General features: G+C 38.3%; 1 protein-coding gene across 2 annotated transcripts in view; it reads left to right on the top strand.

The window, feature by feature from the left end:
- The window catches only part of ARHGAP15 (Rho GTPase activating protein 15), a 335,169-nt gene that overhangs the window by 170,097 nt on the left and 140,508 nt on the right, over window positions 1-24,564 (top strand). For both annotated transcript variants that reach the window (XM_009891701.1, XM_009891702.1), the window contains exons 8-9: window positions 901-1,027; window positions 24,427-24,549. In XM_009891701.1, coding sequence (XP_009890003.1) covers window positions 901-1,027; window positions 24,427-24,549 — 250 coding nt within the window. The remainder of the gene's footprint in view (window positions 1-900; window positions 1,028-24,426; window positions 24,550-24,564) is intronic.

The following is a 24,564-nucleotide window of genomic DNA, read 5'->3' as shown; positions in this document are numbered from 1 at the left end:
TGATGATTTTTATTTATTTTCCATGTTGCAACTAAGGTAATAGTGCAGCTTCAGCAGCTCTGAGCGTGCCGCGAAGCACGGCAGTGGTGGCTGGTGAGGCACAGCCTGTACGTGGTCAGGGCACCGACGGGAAGGGCTCATCCCCGCCAAGGTTTGCCTTCCCTGTGTGCGCAGGACAGGATGCCACCACTGCATGCTCAGTGACCATGTCACACCTGGCCTTTAGTTCCTTTCTACAACTCTGAATGAGCGTGTAAAGCCCTGCAGCTCTCCAGACTACGGGGGTGGCTAAATCTCACCCCACCAAACGCCATGGAAGAGATGTGTGATTAGCTAAAATATCATCTCTTTTTTTTTTTTTCCTTTTTTTTTCCCTTTTTTTTTCTCCATTAACAGTCCCTAATTGTCACTTTATATGCCAATGAATTAGAGCAATAAAAAAGTCCCCCCCACTCCTTCCTAAGCTTAGACCAGCAGAACTCAGCCCCAAATTTGTAAATATGTTTGAAACAATTGCGTTTGCAAGAATATTTACTGTAACTATCTAAACCAGAAAGGCAATTTAAACAACCTTCCTCTTTGCAATCATTTGGAAGTAGCCTGCAATGTGGAAATAATTTTGGTCTCTAAAGCCTAAAGAAGTAGGCCTTTTGTTTTCCTCACTTAAATGGGAATTTATCTCAGAAATTAAGATCAGTCTGTCAGGGCCATAAAAGCTCTGCCATATGACAAATTTTGCATTACACTTTCCTTAAATTATATACTCACTGCATCACTTGCTGTGCGTGTGTCTGTTAGCTTTTGATTCTGTACTGGCATTCTGTAATCTCTCCCTTCGTTCTTACAAATAATAATTTTATTAAAAGCATACACATATGTATATATGTATTCTTTTCCCAGCCAAAAGAACGGAGCTGTACATCGAGAAATTTGGAGTTCAAACTCAGAAGATCCTCCAGCATCGAATTACTGAATAGCTTAGACACTGAATCCAAAGAGCCAAAGCCTGAACACAGAAAATCTTTAAGTAAGGCTTTTTTCTTTTCTGATTTTTTTTTCTTTCCTTTTTAAATAACTATGCCATTACAGTGTAAGATAATTTTTATTACATACAGAATGTAAGGAAGATCACTGAGAATTCTAAAGCTGCATGTGTTCTGTGCTGATACACATAACTTGCATTTAAGTAAAGACAGTTACTAGCTCCACACTTTTAAAGGGTGACATTCTCTCCTAAGCAAAATAAATTTGTTTAGCAGCAAAGAAATTTATTCAAGCCATTTATTTTTAAAAATAAGCAACATGAGTCCTATGCTAATGGTCTATTGCAGTTGCTTTGTTTCCATTTTAGTAAAATACCTCAAATTGCCAGAGTAATTTTGTCTGTTGTGTATTTATACACTGAATTGCTGACAGACCTGACATATCCTCTGTAGCCGACAATCAGTGAGATGTATCTACAATTTTACAGAAGGTAAATTCCAGGGATCGAGGCTGATTTTTGTCAGTGGGATTAGAAAAGAAAGTGATCTAAAACTAGCAGGGGTGTGCTTTACTCCACTGAGACTTTCCTTTTCCAGTTTGTGTTGAGATGCTCGTGACATTGTGGGCAGTAGACGCCGGAGCTGGTGGTGTCCCTGAATCACTCACTCAGCATTTTTTTAATTTCACCCTCTCTCTTGAATCTTTGTTTTTCTTCTTTGTTTAGCAGGGGATTCACATACTGCTTCTAATGTAAGCGCCGTGACAGCTTTAGACTCGCATGCTGGTAGGAGATACTTATAGGTACCGAAGTGCTGTGCAGGAATTTGTCTGTGCACATTTCAGTGCAGGATCAAAGCCTTAGCTGTTAAGAAAAAGGATTGCACTAAAAAAGACCCAACATAGCTATTTTTAATGATAATTATCCACACAATCATAAATATATGCACACATGCGTGCGTGCATACACACACAAATACAGAGATTCATTAAATAGTCTCTTTTTTGCAGACCAAAGCTTTTTGTTGTTGTTGTTTTCCTATTATCTTGGAGATTATTTTTTTTTTAAGGTTTTCCTTTCTGTTATAAAGTGGCCTGAATGTAGCTTGTGAAAAATTGTCCCAATATCTTTGTACTGTGGGTTACGTTGCATTTCTCAGAGGAAGAAAAATAAGACTGAGAGCATGGTAAGTTCTGAGGATCTGATTCTGCTCTTATTGTATAGCGAAATGCCCATACACTGTCTCAGCACTCAGGGAATTTTTATTTATTTATTTAGACTTCTTACATATCTTTTGTCAGACAAAACAGAAAAAGTGAGTATGAGCAATGACAGAGACTTAGTCCACGATTCTTTTCAAACCTTAGAGAATCCCGAATAACCTCTGTTTTGTTAAAGGCTATTTAAACTATTAAACAATGTGAAAATATCTGCTGTGAAATCTCACCGAGTCAAAGCTTGCATTCAAATACTGGAGATTGGATTGCTTCTAAAATATGTATTCAGAACTTTTTTTTTTGGCCCCTTGAGATCAAGCAATTATGTGGAATTAGAAAAATCATATTATTCACTTACTTATTAGTAGTCTAAGCACAAACTGTATTGTCAGTTTTCTGCCTTTGGCTTTCTGTGCCCTTAATGTTCACACAAGTATCGTAGCCAGAATTATCGGCAGCTAGAGCCAAAATTGCTTTAAAAAGGCATGAGAACTGGTAATGACACATTGTTAGCAGTTAACAGGTGGTCGTTTCATTGTCCAGTTTGACTGCAGAGCACAGAGAAGATACGTGCAATATCTGCAAGTGTGTTTATAAAGTTCTTACAAAGTTTAACGATTTTATAATTTTATAGTGCTCTTATGTTATTGACTGCTGCCAATGCCAAATCCAAACAAAGGAGATTTTTTGAAGATGGCTTAAAACTCCTCCAGTTTAACAGGAAAGACGAACAACTGATGTGTGTTAGAAGGCCACCACCACCCCTGATAATCTTTAACGAACTATTCTGACAGTTCAAACTCCATTGCATTTTCCTTCTCTACATTTTAAGGGCTGCAAAAAATGTCCAGTTTTAGACTTGGTACCCCTGTGTCACTGGGGTTTTTTAACAGCACAAGTGTATAAAGGACAGGTATATTCTAACCAAAGTATTCCAGTAATTTACTCATTAATTTAAAACTGGGGAGACTGCCCCTTGAGAGTTAGTAGCAGGAATTTGGTTTTTATGTTTAATCCTAATTGCTTCTGCTTACACTACAAGGACAAATGGTAATTCTCAGTTATGCTTCTTGAGCTGTAGACACCGATTTCATTGAAAATTGGGCTCAAACTGCCAGGCTCAATTTCCGAAGTTCACAGAGTGTCCGTCATCTTGATCACGCAGCTTTTCAGTGGCTTCTCATCCAGTTTGGATTCAACTCATGCTCTAATTGAAGTTTTCTTGAGCTAAGAAGAAACCAAGGATGGCCTTGGGGAACATTACCAAAATATGTAAAACCGTGATCCTTCTCTCAAATACATAGAAAGAAATTACTCTTCATTTTATGATGCCAACTATTTCAGTGTTTTAATTCATGCAGCTAATGCTGGGTCAGAAGGAACATGTTTTTCACCCTAGCAGCCTCCCCCATTAGAAGATGTGTATATTTGGTGCAAGGAAACCGCCTTGCAACACCACTCCTTTTTATGTGAATAAGTGTTGTTCTAAACCGATAATTTTAAAAATTAGTGGCAGACTTCATAATTTCCAAGTAATTTCGTTGTCATTCAGACTGTAGGTTTTTGGTTTTTTCTCCTGAGGTTGCCAAAAACCCTCCTAATTAGTACCAATTATAATTGGGTCTGCTGGTAGGTCTGCCACGTTAATTTTATACCACATGAAACCCGGCACCTGGGTTAGACTGAAAGTAGAGATGCGGTCAGGGCTCACGGGAGGGAGGGAAAGGATCCCTGTCCCAAGGTTCCCAGAAATCGCTCTGCTCTCCAAAAACCAAGAGACCTCACTGTGTGTCTGGACTTAGAGGAGCTGTCAGGACAGTCACGTTGTGGGCAATGAAGCCAACTCCACGCTCGCCGCTAAGCTCAGCGTTGCTTTTTCTGGCCATGGTGGCTTTGTGGTTTGCATTTTGGCCATCGTCTGGGAATATTGTCACTCAGGAGTGACCTCTTGTGGAAGAGCCTGGGCTGGAGTCACTATCGATTGTCAGAGGGGATCAATTCCCCTTCTACTCCCCCCATTCCGGATGGAAACAAACGGCTTCGCAGTAGGAAGAGTGCCCTTTGGCTACCGTATCAATCTGAGGGCTGCTCTTGTCAAAATGCACAATCACAAGCTTGATAATGCAATCCATTCCCAAAGCACTATATTTCCAACCTGTTCTCCATCATTTCCTTATGGCGTCACATTTACTCAGTTCATCACATTCTTATTAATATTTTAGGTTTCCTTGAAAGTGATGGAATTCTATTTTTATTACAAAAGCAACAAGAATAAATACTAATTGTTGTCAGTTATTTCCTTATGTAGTGGGAACAGTAATCTGTTCCTCAGCTTTAGGTTGCCAAAGCAAAATAATTAAATATTTTAGACATTTAAAAAATCTGTGATATTAGATAAATGCAATTTGATCCCCTTGTTTGCCACATAAAAGCTGGAACTGCCTGAATTGATAAGATTGAATTGCATTATTTTTATTGTTTCTACTCGCATATTTTTCTTATCTTCAAGAACACTTTACTTAAAACCCGGTGGTTAGTCATGCAGCCTGCGATGACGGATCCTGGAAAATCTCCTCCATATTTGACTTCTAGCTTGAGGTGCCACAACTAAAGCATCAAGATTTAAAAAAAAAAAATAAATGTGTGCATATATATATGTGAAAAGGAAAGTCTTGATGGGCTCTGCAGTATTTTTGCTATTCATCATCACTTTAGTGTCTCAATAAGAGTAGTCAGGGGTCCGGGCGTCATTGTGCCAGACACGATGCGACATCGAAGTAAGACAATTCCAGCTCTCAGTCTGAATAAGGACAAGTTGCAACAGGTGGAAAAAGCGGACAAAAGCAGGGGTGGAAGGAAAAGTTGACAGCAAAGCCGACATGTCATGCATATTAAACAGCAGGCTTGGGATTCCTTTCCGCTCTTCGTTAGGACGGGGGTCTTAGCCCCGGCACCCTGGCCACCGGCCAACTCAAATAATGATATTTTGCTTACCTAAATTCCTCTTGCACTTTCCACGGGGAGCCATGGACCTTTTTAGTCCCAAAGGGCGATGCATCGCTCTGGGATGCTGTTGCCCCTCGCACGCTTCGCCAGGGAGCGGCTGCAGGGCACTGTCCGGGGAATATATCTCCTAACATCTTTTTAATCAAGAAAAAAAATAATAACCTCTGGATCATAATTTTGACTAGCCTTCAGAGTTATTTGCTACAGTCATTGGGGCTCTAAAATCTGTTTTGCTTTCCTAAATGACACTATTTAAGTCAGGCCACCCCCTCCCTAGTATTTGACCGAGGACTCTGTGTGTGCTTTAAGATTGCCCAAAGTTGCTTTTCTTGTTTCATTCACTTTTCTTTACTTTAGAAGCCCGAATTTTGAAACTTAAAGAGTGGCATGTAAATATTTCTAAGTAATTACTAAAACATCCAGAATCATCTCTGTATGCAGTTTGTTAGATAATTAAGACTGTACACTGTGTCGGGGGGCAGGGGGAGGAGCAGCAGCAGAAGCCCATTTTGGTCTCTCAGTGGACATGATGGAAGAAATGGAGAGTTCAGTGGATCTTTAACCCTTTCTGGTTCCACGTGGTGTTTGCTTCTTCCCTGGCTAAAGCTTCTTCCAAGGGCTTGTTCGAGGGTTCAAAGTTCGCCCCTGCACGCGACTGGATGTTTCTGTGGCAAACCCTGGGGCTGATGAGGGTATTGTTTCTCTGTGGAGGGAAGGGATAGTTACCAGGGCACAAACACGCGTATTTGCACAGCTTCAGCTGCGTAGTAGCAGGAGGAAAAAAAGCCAGAAACTTATTTTGTTGAAAGCATCACTTAGAGTTCCTAGAAAAAGGGCCACCTAATTACAAGCAGTGCCGGAGAGGAGCCCTTGTGATTTTCTCTCTCTTCCTTTCAGACACATGAAGAGGCCAATAGGTCGGGAGAACATATATTGGGGTGTAGGGAGAGGTTTTTCTGGCTCGGCCAAACTTGTTGAGGGCTGGATTCTGCTAAAGGAGTCCTTCAGCCACGGAGGGTTACTCCTGTGATAAGGGGGCTAATTATAGCAGTAGAAGTGGGAAATCACTCCATTTCTTTGTTAGCTCTGATGAGGTCTGAATTCTTTCCCCTTCCCAGCCCATTTATTTTAGTTAGATGTGAAGTTCAAAGCCAAATGGATGCTATTTAGGGAGTATTATTACATTACAGTGTTAGCATTATGTATAGGTCAGTTTTATTATTTTAATAAAATCAAGAAAAATAAAGCAGTAATGTATATTAGTGCAGCATTACCAATGACAACAATTAAAACAGAAAGCAAAATTAAAACTCTATGTAAATATGCAGCTTCCTACTGCAATGTTAATTTTGTCACTCTCCAGCTTGTATGTTTGTGGCATTTTATTTTTATTGCATCAACTTCAGATACGGAAAAAAGCCCACAAAAAGAAAATGCAACATGCTGTTTATAGAGACTGGGAACATTCATATTTGTACTATAGGGACTAAACTTATGTTTTGACATATTTTTACTCTCATGTTTCTCTGCATCATTTAATATAGGTATGCTCTTTTCTTAAAGCTTAGAAAAATATTGTTGCAGCAACAAAGAAGTAACAGTATCGGCATTTTGGAAACAAAACATGCCAAATTCAGAAACAAATTGTGTCACTTCCACTGATAATAGGAGATTATGTTGCACCCAAAATCACAACTGCTGTGACTAGTTCTCATTAAGAAAATGAATTTTTCCTGAATTTGAATATCCTGTTTCCATCAATTATAATATAATGTTTCCTTAATTCTTTGTTTTATTTCTACTTCACTTTCCAAAATCCTTCCAGAGTTTACTATTTGGGTTGAAAAAGCATATTTTTAAATTGGGCATAACCAACTTCCATATAAACGTTTGGCAGGGAAATCAGTGCATGTTCACTTAATTCATTTTTATTGAACCAAGTCCAGATTTTTAGTCAGGAAAAAGTTAGATATTAATCATATCTGAGCAGGATCATTAAATTTGCCTTTACCTACTAGAACAGCAGGGTCATTATAGAACCATGAGAAGTTAGCTCACTTATTAATCTTTACAATTACATAAAAGTGATCATTTTTATAGTACTTAAGAGTAGCTCTTACCCATTATGTGAAGAGTATGTGGGAATATTACAATATAATATAATGTATTATTATAGATGTGACCTGTGACTCATTGGTCTGCTCACTGACACACAACTTTGGAAAAGTTATCTGTTTGAGCTTGGATAATCTTTAATTGTTTCATATGCCTTTTGCTCATTTATGGGGCATACTAGTAAATAGAGAGCTAGTCACTGAGTTATTAATTACCTCATTATTACTTAATTATCACTATTGCATACTTCATTTTTATGGAGAATTATATCATAAAAGAAGGTATTTTATACTGCCCACCATAAGTATGAATGACAGTGATAGCTAATGTAAGATTGAGTTAGTTAAAGAAAATCAATCAGAAATCCTCACTGTAGATTACTATCCAGTTTCTTCTGCCTTTTCCAGCAAACGCCTCTCATCTTTGACTTTGAAACCCAACAGTTTAAACTGGGTTCTTGTTTCAGTGGACTAATCCCCTTTCATAAATCATGTTCAAGTGCTGAAATAATTTGCACATCGTTTAAAGAGTATTTGCTTTGAAACATTCACCTCAAGCCCTTTTGTATATCCTCTCTCTCTAAAGATTTGTAGTATTTGTTTTGTTCTCTGAGGTATAAAAGACCTGGGTAAACTTTATTCCTGTTGTTTCAAGATTAGTGAAATAAAATGCATATTTATTCAACTGGGACTGAAAGGAGCTTTAGTAAAGACGATCATACATACGACCCATGGGAATGTTATAATACAAAATGTCTGTCTTAAAATCTCTTTAGGTTTGTCCAAAACATTGTTGAAGGACTTAAGTTTAACAAAAAAAAAAAAAAAAAAAAGGTTACAAATCCATATTTCTTCTTTGTTCCAAAGAAGAGAAAGACACCATATATTTTTCTTAACAAAATAAACCCCTACATGTGCACTCAAGATAAATTTGATATGGGGCAAGTAAAGACTGGATAGTTTTTTTTTCTACTGAACTACACAGTGTTTAAGAAAACTACATTTTGGGAAAATGGGTAGCAGTTTTTTCAAACAGATGCTTGCTTCAGGAAAAAGCGATCATGAAGAAATCATGAGCAATTTAAGGATTACTGGAGTCAAGCAGTTCTGCCCCTTCCATGTACTAGAAGTGATGTAGACTCCTGTGATATGAAGAAACGATATTTACTCTGACTTTATCGCTTTTAAGCCCAACTATCCGAAGTGGCTTGCACTGGTTTAGTGTGGTCTCTTAATTCCTTACTAAGTAGATGATTGTTTACATTAGCAAGTAAAACTGAAGTCTGATGTACATTGAGCAAAAGTCATGATTTTTATAGTTTAAAACAATAGACAATGCAGGCGGTTATATCTGCTTCATCCTCCATCATCTGCATTGTCACTATATCTCCATTTTTGTAGATCTCTGTATTTTGCCTCCACAGGGAAAGAATATAGGCTGACAACTGATAACTCCTAAATAGATGCAGGTGTTTTCACTGCAACGGGAAATATTTTAGGCTACTACCTCTGGAGAGAGGTCAGAATTAAAGCAAGGGGGAAGGACTTGCTGAGTTTTGGTCCTTGGGAAGGAAGAGCCAGCCCAGCTTTCCATCGCTCCTGTCAGCGTAATTCTGAAGCCTCTCACGGTAATTATTGAAATGACTACCCTGATTGCAACTTTGTAGCCAGAAAAATGATTCTCAGACTATATTGTATTCTGAAGTTTCACTACTACTTATAACAAATCCAGATGCGATCCTCCCGGTACTTTGGGAGGGATGTGACAGAAATAAGGAGGTTTTTAGGTTATAAAATTTTAAATTAAGCTCAATTAGAAAGCTGTAACTCAGGCTCTAGATAGGAATACCTACTGCCCAAACTCACCTTTTCCCCATGGTGAAGTCATTTAAGTGTTTGTATCTTCCAGATTGGAGGATGTATTTAATTTAAATTATGACCTGCAATCCCAAATATTTAAAGACCAATTTAATGGATGAAAGCATGGTCCTGTCTCCTGGATAGGGCTTATTAACACTTTAAAAAGGAGTGTGCTTTGTAGGATCTCCTATTTGTTCCACCAGCTGCCTGCTGATGTGCCAGATAAAGAGGCCTTGCCTCTGAAAGCCAAAGGGTGGAATAACACTGAAGGGTTAAATGACATGTTGTTTCTCAATTAAGTAGAAGGTTCCAACTAGCTGGCTTTAAATATTGATGCTGAAGAGAACGGTATGACATATGAGCAGGTCCCCTCACCACCAAGGATATTTGGCTCCATTTAATTAATTCCATTGGCCATTGTCTTAAGTGTGCCCAGGATTCACCCAAGAGGGATTCACTTGTGCTACTGTTATTGAAAAGTGTAACATAGCATTATCTGCCTCAGACAGACTTTTTGTAGCATTGAATCAATTCCCCAGTTCTTGAAAACAACTACCTCATTTGATTCCTTTCATAATTAATGAAATTCAGTAGTAATGCTTTTGCCCCTCAGCTCCTGCTGGAAGAATGTTCCAAAACTTCAGTTTTCAAGCTGAAAGCATTCTAATTTTCAGCCTAAATTGATCTGTGGTACAAACGTGTTCTCGTGTCAGCATTTAGCTAGCTCTTTATTTTCAGCGGTTGCTTTCTGTCTCAGGTGCACCACCCCAAATAGAGTTACAGACAGCAGTCGTATTCCTTCCCCTGCTTGGTTTGGTAGACTAAGCCAGCCAAGATTTGTAGTCGTCTTTCCTGTGAGAGGCCACTGTTCTTTTTCCCTGTTGTCTCAAACAGCCCTTTTCTGAATCTGCCCCAGTTTCAATCTGTATTTCTTGCACATGGATATTCAAGGCAAGGTCTTCTCACAGCTGTGGGAATTGTAATTCACTCTTCCATATGGAAATGGTTCACCTGATACAGCCTAGGGATTGTATCTATTTGTTTCATGGCCACATTTTTAGAAATAAAATTAAACAACCAAAACATGTAGATCCTGCTGTCCTTTAATCTTTTGCAACCAATGCATTCTCTGTGAAAACCAAAGAGTAAGCCATCCTTAAGCCTTTTTATAGCATATAAAACATGTGATAACAGTTTTTGTAATTATTTTTTAAGGTATTCAATTTACATGGAAAAGTAGCATTCTTACAAAACTGAGCAACTCTTTTCAAACATCACAGTTAAAATAAATGGAATTAAAACAATTTAAAATACTCCACTGCTAATACACTTGAAAAAAAAATCTGTTGGAGAGAAAAGGGTTTATCATCATGAAATTCATGAAGACACCTTGTCCAGAACACAGAAACAGTTCAAAAAGCAGGCAGGTATGAAGACCTGTTAGAGAGAGTATGTCTCTGCATGTAAACTTTATAGTTCGTATATGTTGCAATCACACAGTGATAGTACATTTTATAATCACTTTTGTTGGAGAAGGACCCAGAGCCTGAGGGAGGTAGGCAGGTCAGAAAAGGAGAGCAGCCAGATGCAGGTTTCATCACTTGCCACAAGGCAGGCTTCAAAGAACAAAAATATAAACCAGAGCAACTTACCTTTAGCTTGGAGGGTATCTATAATAAAAGACTTCATTCAAGGTGCAGGAACGTGTGGCTTGTACCCACATTGCTCCACCTTCGCTCTTTCTAGGACAGCCTGGCTGTGTCCTAATCAGGTAAAGCTTTTCTTCAGATCTTCTCTGGTGTCCTTGTGATGCCTGGTATTATTAATGCGTGCGTGTCCGATATGAACTGATGGTTATAGCCATCCCACCTGCCTGGTGCTTTTAAAACATTGTGGTGAATGTGTCTGATACGCAGTCATATAACGTTATGCTTGAAGGTAAAATGCATTCTGGGATAAGAGTTAATGGGCAGAGTATGGCAAAGGCAAAGAAACTTGGTGCTGTCTTGGTCCATAATACCTTTTGGAAGGAGTCTCTGGAGTAAACTGGCTCCTGAACATCACCTAGGTTTTCCCGTGTGAAAAGGTAGCTGGAAGGACCGGAAAGTTGACTAACCATTAAGTAGTGCAGGTGATGATCTGAAGATCAATCTTTGTCTTCTATCTGAGTCATAGATACATTGACTTAGATCAAAATCTTTGTCCCATTGCTATGGTTTACAAGAAATAAAGAAATTTTGTTCCTGCAAAAATAAGCTTTGTATAGATTTTTGTGTGAAGATATATGTATAGTATGTCTATATAGATACATATAGTCTATGTAAAATTAAAGAATTTTAGGGTGCTATAACGCTCCCACCTTACTTTCTTCATACGAAGGTATTTCAATTGATGTTCTTGAATGAAAATCAAAACAGATCACTAAAAATGTATGGAGAAATCATGAAATTTTTATACAATGTTATCTTAATATATCATTGAGATAGTTTGTTCAGCCTGGAGGAGAGAAGGTTCCAGGGAGACCTTATAGCCCCTTCCAGTGCCTAAGGGGGGGGCTACAGGAAAGGTGGGGACTGACTCTATCAGGGAGTGTAGTGGCAGAATGAGGGGTAATGGCTTTAAACTGAAAGAGGGTAGATTTAGATTATATATTAGGAAGAAATTCTTTACTCTGAGGGTGGTGAGGCACTGGAACAGGTTGCCCAAAGAAGCTGTGGCTGCCCCATCCCTGGAGGTGTTCAAGGCCAGGTTGGACGGGGACCTCCCAACCTGGGCTGGTGGGAGGTGTCCCTGCCCAGCTCAGGGGGTTGAACTGGGTGGTCTTTAAGGTCCCTTCCAACCCAAACCATTCTGTGATTCTGTAGTTTCTATGATTCTATGAGTACGATGGATCAAGGGTAGTACTGATACTAAGGCACAATTACAAACAGTAGGATACTTGATTTATTGTTGCAACTTTGCTCTTAATCTAAGTTACACATCAGTAAATTCTGAACTGAAAGTTTAAGTCTTGCTTACAAAATCTTTTGCTAGGTTTCAGATTTGGGGCATCAGGTAGGTTGAATTTGGGGTTCAGTTATGAGAAAAGTAAATTTTTCTGTTAATTTCCAAAGTGGCTTTAGAAGTAAATGTGAGGGACAGGCTTAAGCAGAGAGGAGTCAAGGTGGTGATATGGAGAAAGGGAAAGAAGATCAAAGGATCCTGAAGCAGCATTGGTTTGCCGAGTCATTTGTCTGAACTTTGCTTCCTCTGGGGTACTGTAGCAGATATTTTCTGCTGTGTGAGAAAGAGTGCCAGGAAAGACACAGCAGTGTTCACACCTCATCTGGTATACTTAAAAAAAAAATAATGGTATATTTAAAAAAAAAATAATGCGAGGATGGAGAAGATCCATCAGATTTATACTTTCTGTTATTAATAACCCACAATGAAACTGTTCTTTGAAAACACATCTTTTGTTTTGTGGGTTTTAGTCCAGAAAACTAAGTTCACAGAATTCACCTTTTCCAAATAATTGTTTACTTGGAATTCATCTTTAGCTGTCCCTGCTCAAGTTACAGGTCATTTGTAAGAATAAAACTTTCTAATTTTGTGACAGAATATTCATGTCTTTAAAATACTCAGCTAGATAATGGCCCCAGAATGTGGACAGCAAGACTTCAAAAGGCAGAGTGCTCTGATCTCCAGTTTCCTTATTCTCTCTAAGCTTGGAAGGTTTCAACTATCAAGCATAGATTAAGTTTTACTGGTTGATAGTCTAATTGCATTTGTATTATCTTTCCCCTTAATATTATTTGCTTTGCTCTGTATTGGATTTCATCCAAATATTACTACGTCCATGAAGCAGTTTTCTGAAAATGTTTTGCTTTTGCTTTGATGCTTAACTGCTTAACACGTGAGTGTTGCAATAAGGTGCTGGTTCCTGATAATAGTTTTCCTTCTGTGAGGAAAAGTTTCCACAATCTTCTGTGCTTTGCTTATATTTGATAGAGCTCTTCGGTTAAGGCTTTTCATGGACAAGATAAGGTTTGGTTAAACATCTGAACTTTTGAATGTTTATCTGAACTACATTCGACCTCTAAATTTGTCCGTCATTAGTTATTTTGCTTTTCTTTTTAGAGACTAAATTATGCTATTAAATATGTTCTAAAGTAGGTTAAGTCCCTGTGCAGTTTGTCAGCTAGAACATTAATTTTAAAGCTAAAACAGTCTTCTATTGTATCTTTTTAACGTTTTGGCTGAGTTTTAACCGTGGCTGGTCAAACATAGGCTCAGCGCACCCATGCAAACCCCACATGGAGCTGATCGAAGTCTCTCAAAGTTGTGGATGACTGGTCTGATTTTATTTCAGCAAAAGATCATGATATATAGTAATTATTTGCCTGCTCAGGCAGCTTGTTCCATTGCAGCTGTTCTGGAGACTGGATGAATACTAAATGTCACCACATGCCCTGTGGTGTCTCTGGAGGTGTTGGTGGACTTGGTGTCCCAGCTAACTGCTGCAGCAAACTCATCCTACAGCACTGTCAGTGTAGGACATGCTCATTTCTGGGATGAAGTTACTCATGCCTTCAGTTGACCACATCTTTGTGTTCTGTTTGGAATGACCCAGATCTTGCCCTCATGCTGCCTCTGTGAAGAGAAGGAGCCACCATCAGATTGTAGGGAGAGGGGGTGGGTGCTGCAGAAAGCCAGATGAGATGTTTCCAGACCAGCTTGCACCTTGACCAAAGCTGTGTGTGGTAGCACAAGGAAGAGAGTGAGCAACGTATAATTTCTATCATCTGCTGCTAGACAACAGAACTGTATTACACGATCTTTATTAGAGGACCAAGTTCCGATAAAGTCAACGCTAAAAAAACCCCACACCTTACTTAAGAAGCACACTGGAATCAGAGCTTTCAGGTAAACAGTCAAATTTACAACATAAATTATTATAACGTAATACATGGTAAAACATACCAGCAGCTTCATTATGGATTTTCCTGTTCCTCCTGTGCTTACATTGTCTCAGCCCAAAAAAGAGGCTGACCCATAGCATACCTCACAACAGCCTCCATAGGGTAGCCTCACACAAAAGCTGTAGCCTTCATTTGGTCTGCTTCATGTTTTTATGTTTATTTTAGGCAGATCCTAAAGCAGCTTTGGTGGAAGTGTTTCCTGTGTTCTCACAGTGGAACCCTGACACTACCTTGTAAGCAAAGACCTGTAACTGCTGAAAAGTTTCAAAATCAATTGTGTTTTAACAAATACAAATCATTTATATAAGACAACCTGTTGTAGGTGACCCTGCTCTGGCGGGGTGGTTGGACTAGATGATCTCCAGAGGTCCCTTCCAACCCTAACCAGTCTGTGATTCTGTGACATAAAATGAAGTTGATGGCACTAAAGGTCACTTTGTCTAAAGTTTGTATTTATATGAATATAGATGTTGGAGATTCTTATCAGAACTTTCACTTAAGGTAAGAAGTAAAAAGGATTCTTAAATCAGTCAAAGTATTCTTTTTGAAAATGGGCTTATGGGGATCTTCTGTTCAGGTATTTTTAGTCTAATGATTTAATTGAGGTAGAGATAATTTGATAAAGTAGTAAACATATAAACAGTAAACATTTGATAAAGTAAACATATAAACAGAGTACTGCAAAAGGATTTCAGATCTTTGGCTAGATATTTTTTGATTACTTTAAAGACAATGGGTGTGCCTTTCTCCATAAAATATCACATCTCCGTTCACTGGTAAGTGAACTAAACTTACTGTATTAAGAGAGAAAAATATACTGGAACTTGTGGTTTGAAACAGCAAATATACAGATGAATGTCACTACCATTTCTCATTTGAAATAGACAATTTTAACATATTGGTTTTCATAACTTGTGCACTAAGAATTAATTCTATCCTTTCTTGTATGAGAAGTATTAGAAGTTCATCATGGGTCAAAAAATATAAGGTTATGAATATAATTGGAGGCTGAGTGTCATGGAAATATAATAACATTTTAAAATAATTTACTTTCTAAATTTAGAAGTACAAGATATAATTGATAAAAGTCTCAATAAAAAGAAAATTCTTTGGTGTGGTATTCTCTCTGGGAAGGTCCCATAAGATCGTAACTGAATAAAAGATTCTACAAGGTATCCAAGCACATGTCTAAATTTAAATATATGAGTCATTTGTACGACGCTTAACAGGGGCGATATAAATACAGCAATGCCAAGTCTTCCTTGTTCTCAACAGATAATTAGTTTGTTTTCCAAGGCATAAGGCAGAATTGCATGTAGGTTTTGAAGTTAAAAGAGCACACATGGCTGGCAGTACCCAGCCACTCAAAAGAGTTTTCTTTTGACATAACAGTCTACCTGGTGCTCTTGATGGAGAAAGGAACTATATCCTTTTCTTGTCCTTTTGTCTGAGCAATTTAGTGTAAGTTATGCCTATTCATATTATTTGCAAAAGGTTGATAAGGTTCTTCATTTAGACTAAGTCAGGAGGTAAGCTGAAAGACTTGAAAGTTATTGACATATATTACACAACAGAAGAAAACAAACAGAACTATATATTCTAAAAAAAACCAACCCTGAATGCATTACTTGTAAATTACTTGTTCAACTCAATCTGCAAATAGTCTTCAGTTCCTTGCTCTGTCTTCCTCAAACTTAATTGCATGTTTGTTTTCTTTGGGGAAGTCTGCTTAAACAATATTTTTCTATTATATATGTCAACTTCAAAAGCCATTAATTCAAATATTGACTTTTTTTTTTTTTTTTAAATGTATAACTATCATATTTTATATGAGTGGGATGAGACTGTATGGCTGAAGAAACTGGAACAGGGAAGCGTTGAGTTGCCCAGGTAGGGAAGGGCAGGGCCGGGCCACTCTTCAACTCCTATGTGTCAGACCATCCAACTCATTGAGTGTTTTCCTTCGGGCTACGAAGATGATTGGGGACTAAAACATCTTTCTCATGAGGAAAGGCTGAGGGACTTGGGTCTTTTTAGTCTGGAGAAGAGAAGACTGAGGTGGGATCTTACCAATACCTATGAATACTTAAAGGGAGGGTGCCAGGGGGATGGGAACAGTCTTTTTTCAGTGGTGCCCAGTGATAGGACAAGGGGTAACGGGCACAAACTTGAACATAGGAAGTTCCATCTAAACATGAGGAAGAACTTGTTTACTTTGAGGGTGGCAAAGCACTGGCACAGGCTGCCCAGAGAGGTGAGGGAGTCTCCCTCTCTGGAGACATTCAAAGCCAGCCTAGATGTGTTCCTGCCCAACCTGCTGTAGGTGACCCTGCTCTGGCAGGGGGGGTGGACTAAATGATCTCCAGAGGCCCCTTCCAACCCCTATCTTTCTGTGACTCTGTGTATTTTAGCAACCCTCTCTAAAGAAGAGAAGTACACCAAATGTAAAAAGCACCTCCATCACGCTCCTGACTTCTGCCCATATTTACCTGGTCACTCTTTACCTGCAGATTTACATAAAACAGCTACTGAAGGAGACTCAAGGTCAGATGAGTCCTCAGGGATCTGTGCTCATACAAAACTGCCCTCCTCAGTGTGAGGTGGGTAAAAGCCTGCAGCTATTTGCAAAGAGACTTTATCAAGAGTCCTAATCCCTAACGCTGACTCGGAGAGACCGGTTTCCCCTTCCCAAGCACACTGTACTCTCTCTTCCTAGAGCCTGAATAGTCTGACTTTGTGTACTGCAGAAGATTTCATCCAAGTCCCACATGTTTTACATTAGATGAACATAAACTGGTCATACTGTATGAATAAAACGAACTCATTGATTTCTGGCATTGTGGTTTTTATATTCAAGTTAAGTGTGTATTTCTAATATTGTGACAATACCAAAAAAAATTGTGGAAAGAAAGGCTTGGCATGTCCTGGGTGATCTAGTCCAGTCCCTCCTGTCACAAGGTACCGTGTTCTGTGTCCCCTTTCATAAATTTATTAAGCTTCATCTTAAATTCTTTTAGTTTTATTTGCCACCACGACTTCTTTGAAAGGGTGTTTTAGAACTTTGTATTATGGCCAGTTTATACTCATTTATTCTTGTGCCAACATTGTTCTTCAGTTTGAACAGCTCTTCTCCCTCCCTGCTGTCCTCTTCTCGTCTCCTGCTCCTTTTCCTACCCCCACCAGCAAATTCATAGAGAACAATCGCGGCCTTTCTCAGCCATTTTCTAGCTGGCCAAACACGCCAAGCTCCCCGTCTGCTTTTGAAAGCTCAGCAGCCCGTTCTCCTGGTAGTTCTCATGGCCACTGCCTGCACCTTTTCTGGAATGAATTCCTATCTCACACATGAGTGTCCAAAGTTGCACACTCATAAGAGATAAATAGTTTGTATGAATCCTTCTCTGACCATGCATTGGGTATATTAAGTCTATTCTGCTTTCTCCAGCTTCCAGTCTCAAAGTCACTAAGATTTCACCTGATTCTCATCTCAGCTGGTGATGCTTCCCAGCCTTGAGTGACCAACAAGTATTTTTTTGAATGCTCCTACTTTTTTTGTTGAAGTCATTAATGAGGACGCAAAGATCGGTTCCAAGAATATTAAAGGACTTGCACTGGTAACCTTCAGTACAGTAGTTCTCCTTTCAACAAAGCTCATTTTAATACCTTGTTTAGCCACTTCACAGTTATTGTTTTAATTCTCTACATCTTCTCCAGTTTAACTAATAATTTCCCATTTGGCATCATATCAAATGCACAATGGCAGTCCGGATAGATTTGGTATATGACACTTTCCTTTTCCAAAAAATGCCCATTTATTTTATTAAAGAAAGATATCTGTTAGTTTGGTATGATCTCCCTTTATAAATCCAATACATACTCAGAAATATTGCTTTACATTTCTGAATACTTATGGTACAAATACCACTAAGAAAAGCTGCATGGAGAGTGCTAGTTTGTTTCTCAATGTAAGCGTGTAGTGATATTTAACATGCTATTCATTTATTTCCATTTATTATTAGTGGGGGACAACATTTTTTAAAAGTTTATATGCATAAGAGCATGATGCAAAATATGAATTATATAGTCATTTTATTGAATCTTTACTGCTAATGCACACAAATTTCACAAAGTGTAATGACACTACTGAGCACTTAAGTTGTTAGGCTGTCATATTACAGAAAAGTTATTTGTGCTATATAATCACTGTTTTCTTTTTCCTATTGTTTATTTCTGAGCTTGCTTCATAAACATTTGTAAATGCAGATATACTTGCTGTGGCAAATATCTGTCTCAAGACCATAAAACTGAATGACTTCAGGTCCTTTGGTGCCCATGTAAAGAAAATCTTCCTAGCGTCTCCTGGCCAGCGTTACCCATTCTTTCACCTGATGCTGCAGCTCTTGGGTCTATACTCTGTAGTTATAAAATCTGTAATTTTAAAGCTTATCATAAACATAGGGATTGGAGGTAATGCCTGATTCCTTCATTTTCCCCACCAAAATAATTTGTGTAGTGACTTTAAGCGGAGTATGTACCTGCCTCTGGTTTCACTCTTTCACGAAAAAGATATAGTAAATACAGCGTGGGGATGACTCGTGAGACCTGACCAGAAAATTCACTAAGGGATAAAAACAATGACTGACAAAAGTCTTTAGCTCAATAAAGCAGGTGAAGTTAATTCTTTATCCTTAGTGAGCAGACTTTATTGACTCCGACTCACATCACCACAAAGAAAAAGGAGGAGGCGGGAACTTGGTTTTGTCGCTCTCAAAACTTTGGTGCTGGTTGAAAAACGGACAATTTATCCAGGCGATAATGCATGTTGCTCATTCCTTAAATGACTAGCAGTAGTTTCAGATCTACTGCAGGCCAAAAAAACCCTGAAAAAATGTTGAATCCTAAGTTCCAATGAAATCCAATAAAAGTTAAAGTCATGAGTCATTATACATTCTTAAATTGCAGTATCTCCTGGAACGTAGGCATAGTCATACGCCTCTGCATGTTAAGAAATATTTCTTCAGGAGGATGAGAAACTCGGCAATTAAACATTCCCATTACTTGAAATTAATTAATTAACTAATTAATTCTTTTAAATTAATATTTTCACACATATGTGATAGCTCTGCTGTTAGACTGGCACATTCATTATCCAAAGTCATAGAGACCTGCTTCTACCTCCCCTTTTGCCATCTCAGCTTTGATTCAGTCCTGCAAGATGCTGCTGAGGACTCTGAATATGAATCTGTGAAGCACTTAAGAAAATGATTAGGTTAAGACATCAGAGATCACCGTTAGGTCTGTGTATCTGTTCATATGTATCTTAAGAAAGTTGCGGCTAGGATTTTGATCAGCATATTCTGTATTATGAATGGTGAACTTGTCACTTTTAGTATTCCTCAGGAAAAGAATTACTAAATCTCAGTTTACGGGTGTTGTCGTTATACTACAAGTCATCTCCATTTCTAAGAACTTCCTGAAATTTTGAGGTCCTCAAGAGTATTACGAAAAATTCACACGGTCCAAACTAGTTGTGGGGTTTCTCCTGCAGAACAAGGCTAAGGGAAGAGAAGGTACTGATGTAAAGCTATGTGAATCTCTTAATGCCTTATCCACTCCCACTGCTGCTTTTCATTCTCTAGGAGCCCTTCCTATCCAAATGAATTACATACGATAATTTTAGGTGTTATAATAAACAGATAGGCACCATAATAATGTATTTCAGTTAGGAAGAGGTACTTGGAAGAGATTGGTTTTGCTATACACATGATGTGAGACAATCAATAGTGCTTTCGTCTGACAAGCACTGTCAATATCCATTGTCACAGTTCAGAAAGTCATTAATGGATAGTTCTTCAAAAACCAATGCTTTCAACACGTTAGAAGTGTTCAGATATACTGAACCTGGCAGGAATTAATCATAGGTAAACCCTTGGGATTATGTATAAATGTTTTGTAAATTAAGAGTGAAATAAAAGTCATTGGAAGGAATATGAGATCATGTTATATAGAATTACAAAATCTTGCCAATAAAATATGGAGTTGTTTAGAACGTATTAAAATATTTTATCTTCTGAATCATTCAGGCTCTGCCCAGAACATCACACCCAGGAAAAACAGTCTGCTAGAAATATATTGTCTGGGTACATGAGTAAATTCACAGAATGTAATCGCATAAAGATTTTGATCCTTGCCCTGAAAAGGTGAGAGCCTTGCCTGGTTCTTTTAGTTGTGGCCATGCCAAAACCCTAGGGAAAGACTTTTGTAACTTCACCTTGCAAATGTGTTAGTCACAGCTTAATTTGGCTTAAATCATAATACATTTACTCTCATTGCATGTTATATACAATTTAGTGCATTAAATCATAGCAAGCACTTCTTCATCTGTACATCTCAAAATTTCCATTGAATCCAATGCTACTATTTCTACAGAACTGTGTGATTTGGGGTAATGAATTAATACTTTCCACCTGTCTTGTGTAAAAGCTCTTGTACAGACTTTTAATTTGTAGTTTTGCATGATGCTCCTGGTTTTTGTATCTTATAAGGAATATTAAGGTGAGAGTAGTGACGTTGAATAAGTATTCAGAGGATTTATATAGGCCCAAAAAAAGACAGGTCAGTTTTTTTTCTTGGTGCAATGTTTTTTTTGCAGAGAGTTTAGTCTATAGGTATCCTTCCTAATTTAGATGATGTTATCACAGTGTTATCAACATTAAGGGCCAAAGATGTGTTCTTTCTTTTATGCCTAATGATGTGTTTATTCTATTTTCTTTCTGTACGCAATCTGTATTACACTTCCTTAATGTGATAAGATGTTGCGATTTAATATAGCTTAATTCTAGAACAAATTATCTGAGGAAATAATCTTGCCATTTTTTTTCATTTGTCCATCCATACCTTTCCCACCTGTTAAATAAATAGAGACCTAATAAAGTGACCAAAGACATCAGAAAGGCTTTTCTAGATCTGAAGGTCCAACTTTATTTTCAGCCAGTTATGTTATGTTTTTTTTTTTCTGGATGGAAGTGTCCTTGCACCCACTTGTACTACGAGACTAAATTTATCACAATATTGGACTCTGTTGGGTTCCCTTCTACAGGGACTCTCAAAGGCCCTGGCCCAAGAAGAGCATGTGTTTCCTTTTTCTGTCTCAGGAGCGCTTATTGCAATACAAGAAATACTTAACAGAAGAGTCTGTGCAAAGGGAGGGAAATTATCCTTCTGTTCTGTGTTGGTTTTGAAGCGTTTATGTGGATATGTCAGTGTGAGTATCTTCAGAAACTGAGGATATGAGTTTATTCAGCACAATGAAAGAAGTGGCACACCTGTGCAGTTTATGCCGGGGACCACACAGCAGAACAAGCAGTAGATTTTGTTTCCTATTATTTTATACTTAGATCCTTAGGTATCCTATTTTACTTTTTGTATGGAACTGCCTTCCACTTTTTTTTTTTTTTTATGTTGTTTGAAGCTTGCTGGCTCTCTTTCATGGAGGATTTTTCTGGCCAAATCCATAACCTTAGATTTAAAAAGGAAGGTACTCCAAAGAAATATTTATTGTGGTTTTTGAGTTTTATAACTACTTTTTTTTTTTTTTTTTAATCTTGGAAGTAACATTTGGTCCTCTTTGTATTTCCAAATATAATAGCAAAATAATTTTAATGTGGGGATATCGCGAGAAGAATGGTTTGGCAAAAAGAATGAATATTTCTAAATGAGGTCCCAACAAGAATATTTCTGGCTAAGCTTGGTTTTGGAACATGCTATCTAAACCCTTGAATTTCTGGGAGGCTTGGAGTTTCCCTTTGGTGACTCACACATGTTTAATAGAGTGAAGTAAGAAATTAATCAAAATTAGCTTTGCTGCTGTTAACTATGCACTGTACACTTCAACATAGAACATACAAAAGTATCCATGACAATAATTATTCCTACCTCTAGATGTAGTTTTAACACCATAATTGCTGTTTCAGGTATTAAATTTCCAGCTGGGTTAATACACCTTTCTAAATAGAGGGATCTTGACCCTGTTGTCAACTCATAGATCCCCTTTCCTACCGTTCACGTTATGACCACATTCACTCCAGTTAGAATATCTTAAAGTCTGGTGTATACTCAGAGCTAAGGATGCAGTTCAAGTGGGCATAAAACGCTGCAGAGTCCTGCAGAATGGGAAATGTGGCATCTTAAGTGACTTAAGAAATGTTTTCACTCCTGCATCATTTGCGCTGGGGAAGCTTCCCTGTAAGTCAGGAAAAAGCAAACCTAAATATGAATGTCTATGGACAGAATGACCCTAAGCAACAAAAGAGTCCCCAAACTAAATACAATTCACTTCACTGTTTCAAAGTACCATTAAGATGCAGAATTAGAAACATCCATTTGTTGTTCTTTTTATAGCACAGCCAAGTGACTTGGAATTTTAGCTTGTCCCTGCCAAGGATTGCTCAATTTCGAACAAAAAGTCCTCCACTATAATATTAAAAAAGCACCAACCATCAATTGAATGCTAATCTTTATATTCTATGATACATCACTCCAAGAATGCTACCATTAAAAAATGTGAATTCTATTTTTCATAAGTGATGGATTATTGTACCACGCTGTGTATTTTCCAGTAAAGTGTCCTTTTATTTGTCCTGTGTGATTACTAGTTTGTGGAAGTATGTGTGGGGTCATTTTAGTGCTGTGGGAAAATGGAACACTCTTCTGTTAAAATCAGTAGTGAAATCAGAAGCAAACTATGCTCTGATCATCGTAGGCATGTGTTTAAATATTGCTTTCCTTAATTGGCTATGTTCTATTTACTTAAAATGAACAATTTGGCAAGTTTTTCTCCCTTGACAACAGCAAAGCGTAAACCATTTTATAAGTTTGGCTGTTAAAATCAGATTTGTAATGTAAACCACAATATTCCAGGGTTGTTACTGTTGCTTAACCAGTTGTTTTAGCTTGCCATTGTTTTCTAATTGTGCACCTTTAAACATTCTGGTTCTGTTTATAACTTACGTAAAGCTTCTTGCTACTAAATAGCCCCATAACGTTGATCATAATTTGATTTTTGCTCTCCCTCTTCCCTTGAATCCTCTGTATGAAGATCACTGCATTATAGGAGAGAGTCAATCTGGGTGCGGAGATTAGGGGAGCATCTCTGTAGCTGCAGCCAAATTATGCAGGGCACTATTTAGAAATCCTGTCGAAGGGACAATGGACCAACTCCTGCGAGTTCAGCTTGTGGAGAACACTGTGTTTTGGTGGATTGATTGATTTTCAAGAGAAGATGGAAAGGTATTCTTTCCGCAGAGGGGAGAAGCCACCCCTGTCTCAGCTGGAGGTCCTTTGCCCGGGAAGGCTGCACAGCTCTGGCTGCCCCATTAGCCTGCTCAGCTTTTGGGGGAATGGGCTGAGTGAAAGACCCCGGGGCACAGGACAAGGGTTATTCAGGGGTGGCGAGACTCAGGTGGTTTGTTAGAAAACTTTAAACATCTGCTTGTTCGGGGAAACTTTTGGAGAAGGTCTTCCCATGGCATCGCTGCTGCTTCTGGAGCACGCTGAGTTTCTCCTTCCTACTAATACTGCCTATTTTGATAGCTATGATGGTGCCCTGTAAGCACCTCAGCAGAGAAAAAGTTAAATTTATGCCTTTGAAACTTCCTCCAGGGGATTTTCTGCAGCTGGGTTCTATGTCTTTTTGACACAGAGCAGGAATAAATTGAGCTCAAAATATTTCTCAGTTTTGTAAATGCCTAAATATAATAAAATATAATCATTAGGACGGGAATACTTCTTTCCATAAATTAATGCATCTTGCACACATTTCATGGCATGTAGCCATGTTTTCTATAACTGCATTAAATATATATATAACGCTTAATCCATCTTGGCAAGAGAATTCAGTCCTTCACTAGTGGTGTAACCATCCATCCTTCCTCATAACAAGTAGTGTATGGCTAATCGTGCATAGCACACTTTGAGTCCAGAGTTTCAGTTGAAAAATCATCCATGTGAAACTTGTGGGATTCGTGAGCATTTCATGAGTAAACTGGTCGCCATCCAAATACTTATGGGCAATAAATAATACAACTCCGTGAATAACCAGCAGAGTGAACTCATCATGTTTATTCACAGGAGTATTAATCAGATGTTTTGTACCATCCAACCGGCTACACTCCTGACCTACCGCATGATTTTACTAGGCGAGCTGTGGCCCTTATTTTCTGTGGACAGTTGGGCAAATTTTAGTTTAAAAATGTCATTTCACTGAAGCTTTTTCTTTTGATTTCCTTTAGTTTTCAGACTGAACTACAGTGCCTCTGACACAAATGACAGAAGCCGAGTGAAAAGCAGATTAAAGAAGTTCATCTCCCGAAGACCTTCCTTGAAAACATTGCAAGAAAAGGGACTTATTAAAGGTGTGTTCAGTCTCA

The sequence above is a fragment of the Charadrius vociferus genome, unplaced genomic scaffold (assembly GCF_000708025.1).
Source record: "Charadrius vociferus isolate BGI_N301 unplaced genomic scaffold, ASM70802v2 scaffold109, whole genome shotgun sequence".
Classification (NCBI taxonomy): domain Eukaryota; kingdom Metazoa; phylum Chordata; class Aves; order Charadriiformes; family Charadriidae; genus Charadrius; species Charadrius vociferus.
This window is presented reverse-complemented; position numbering and strand designations above follow the sequence as displayed.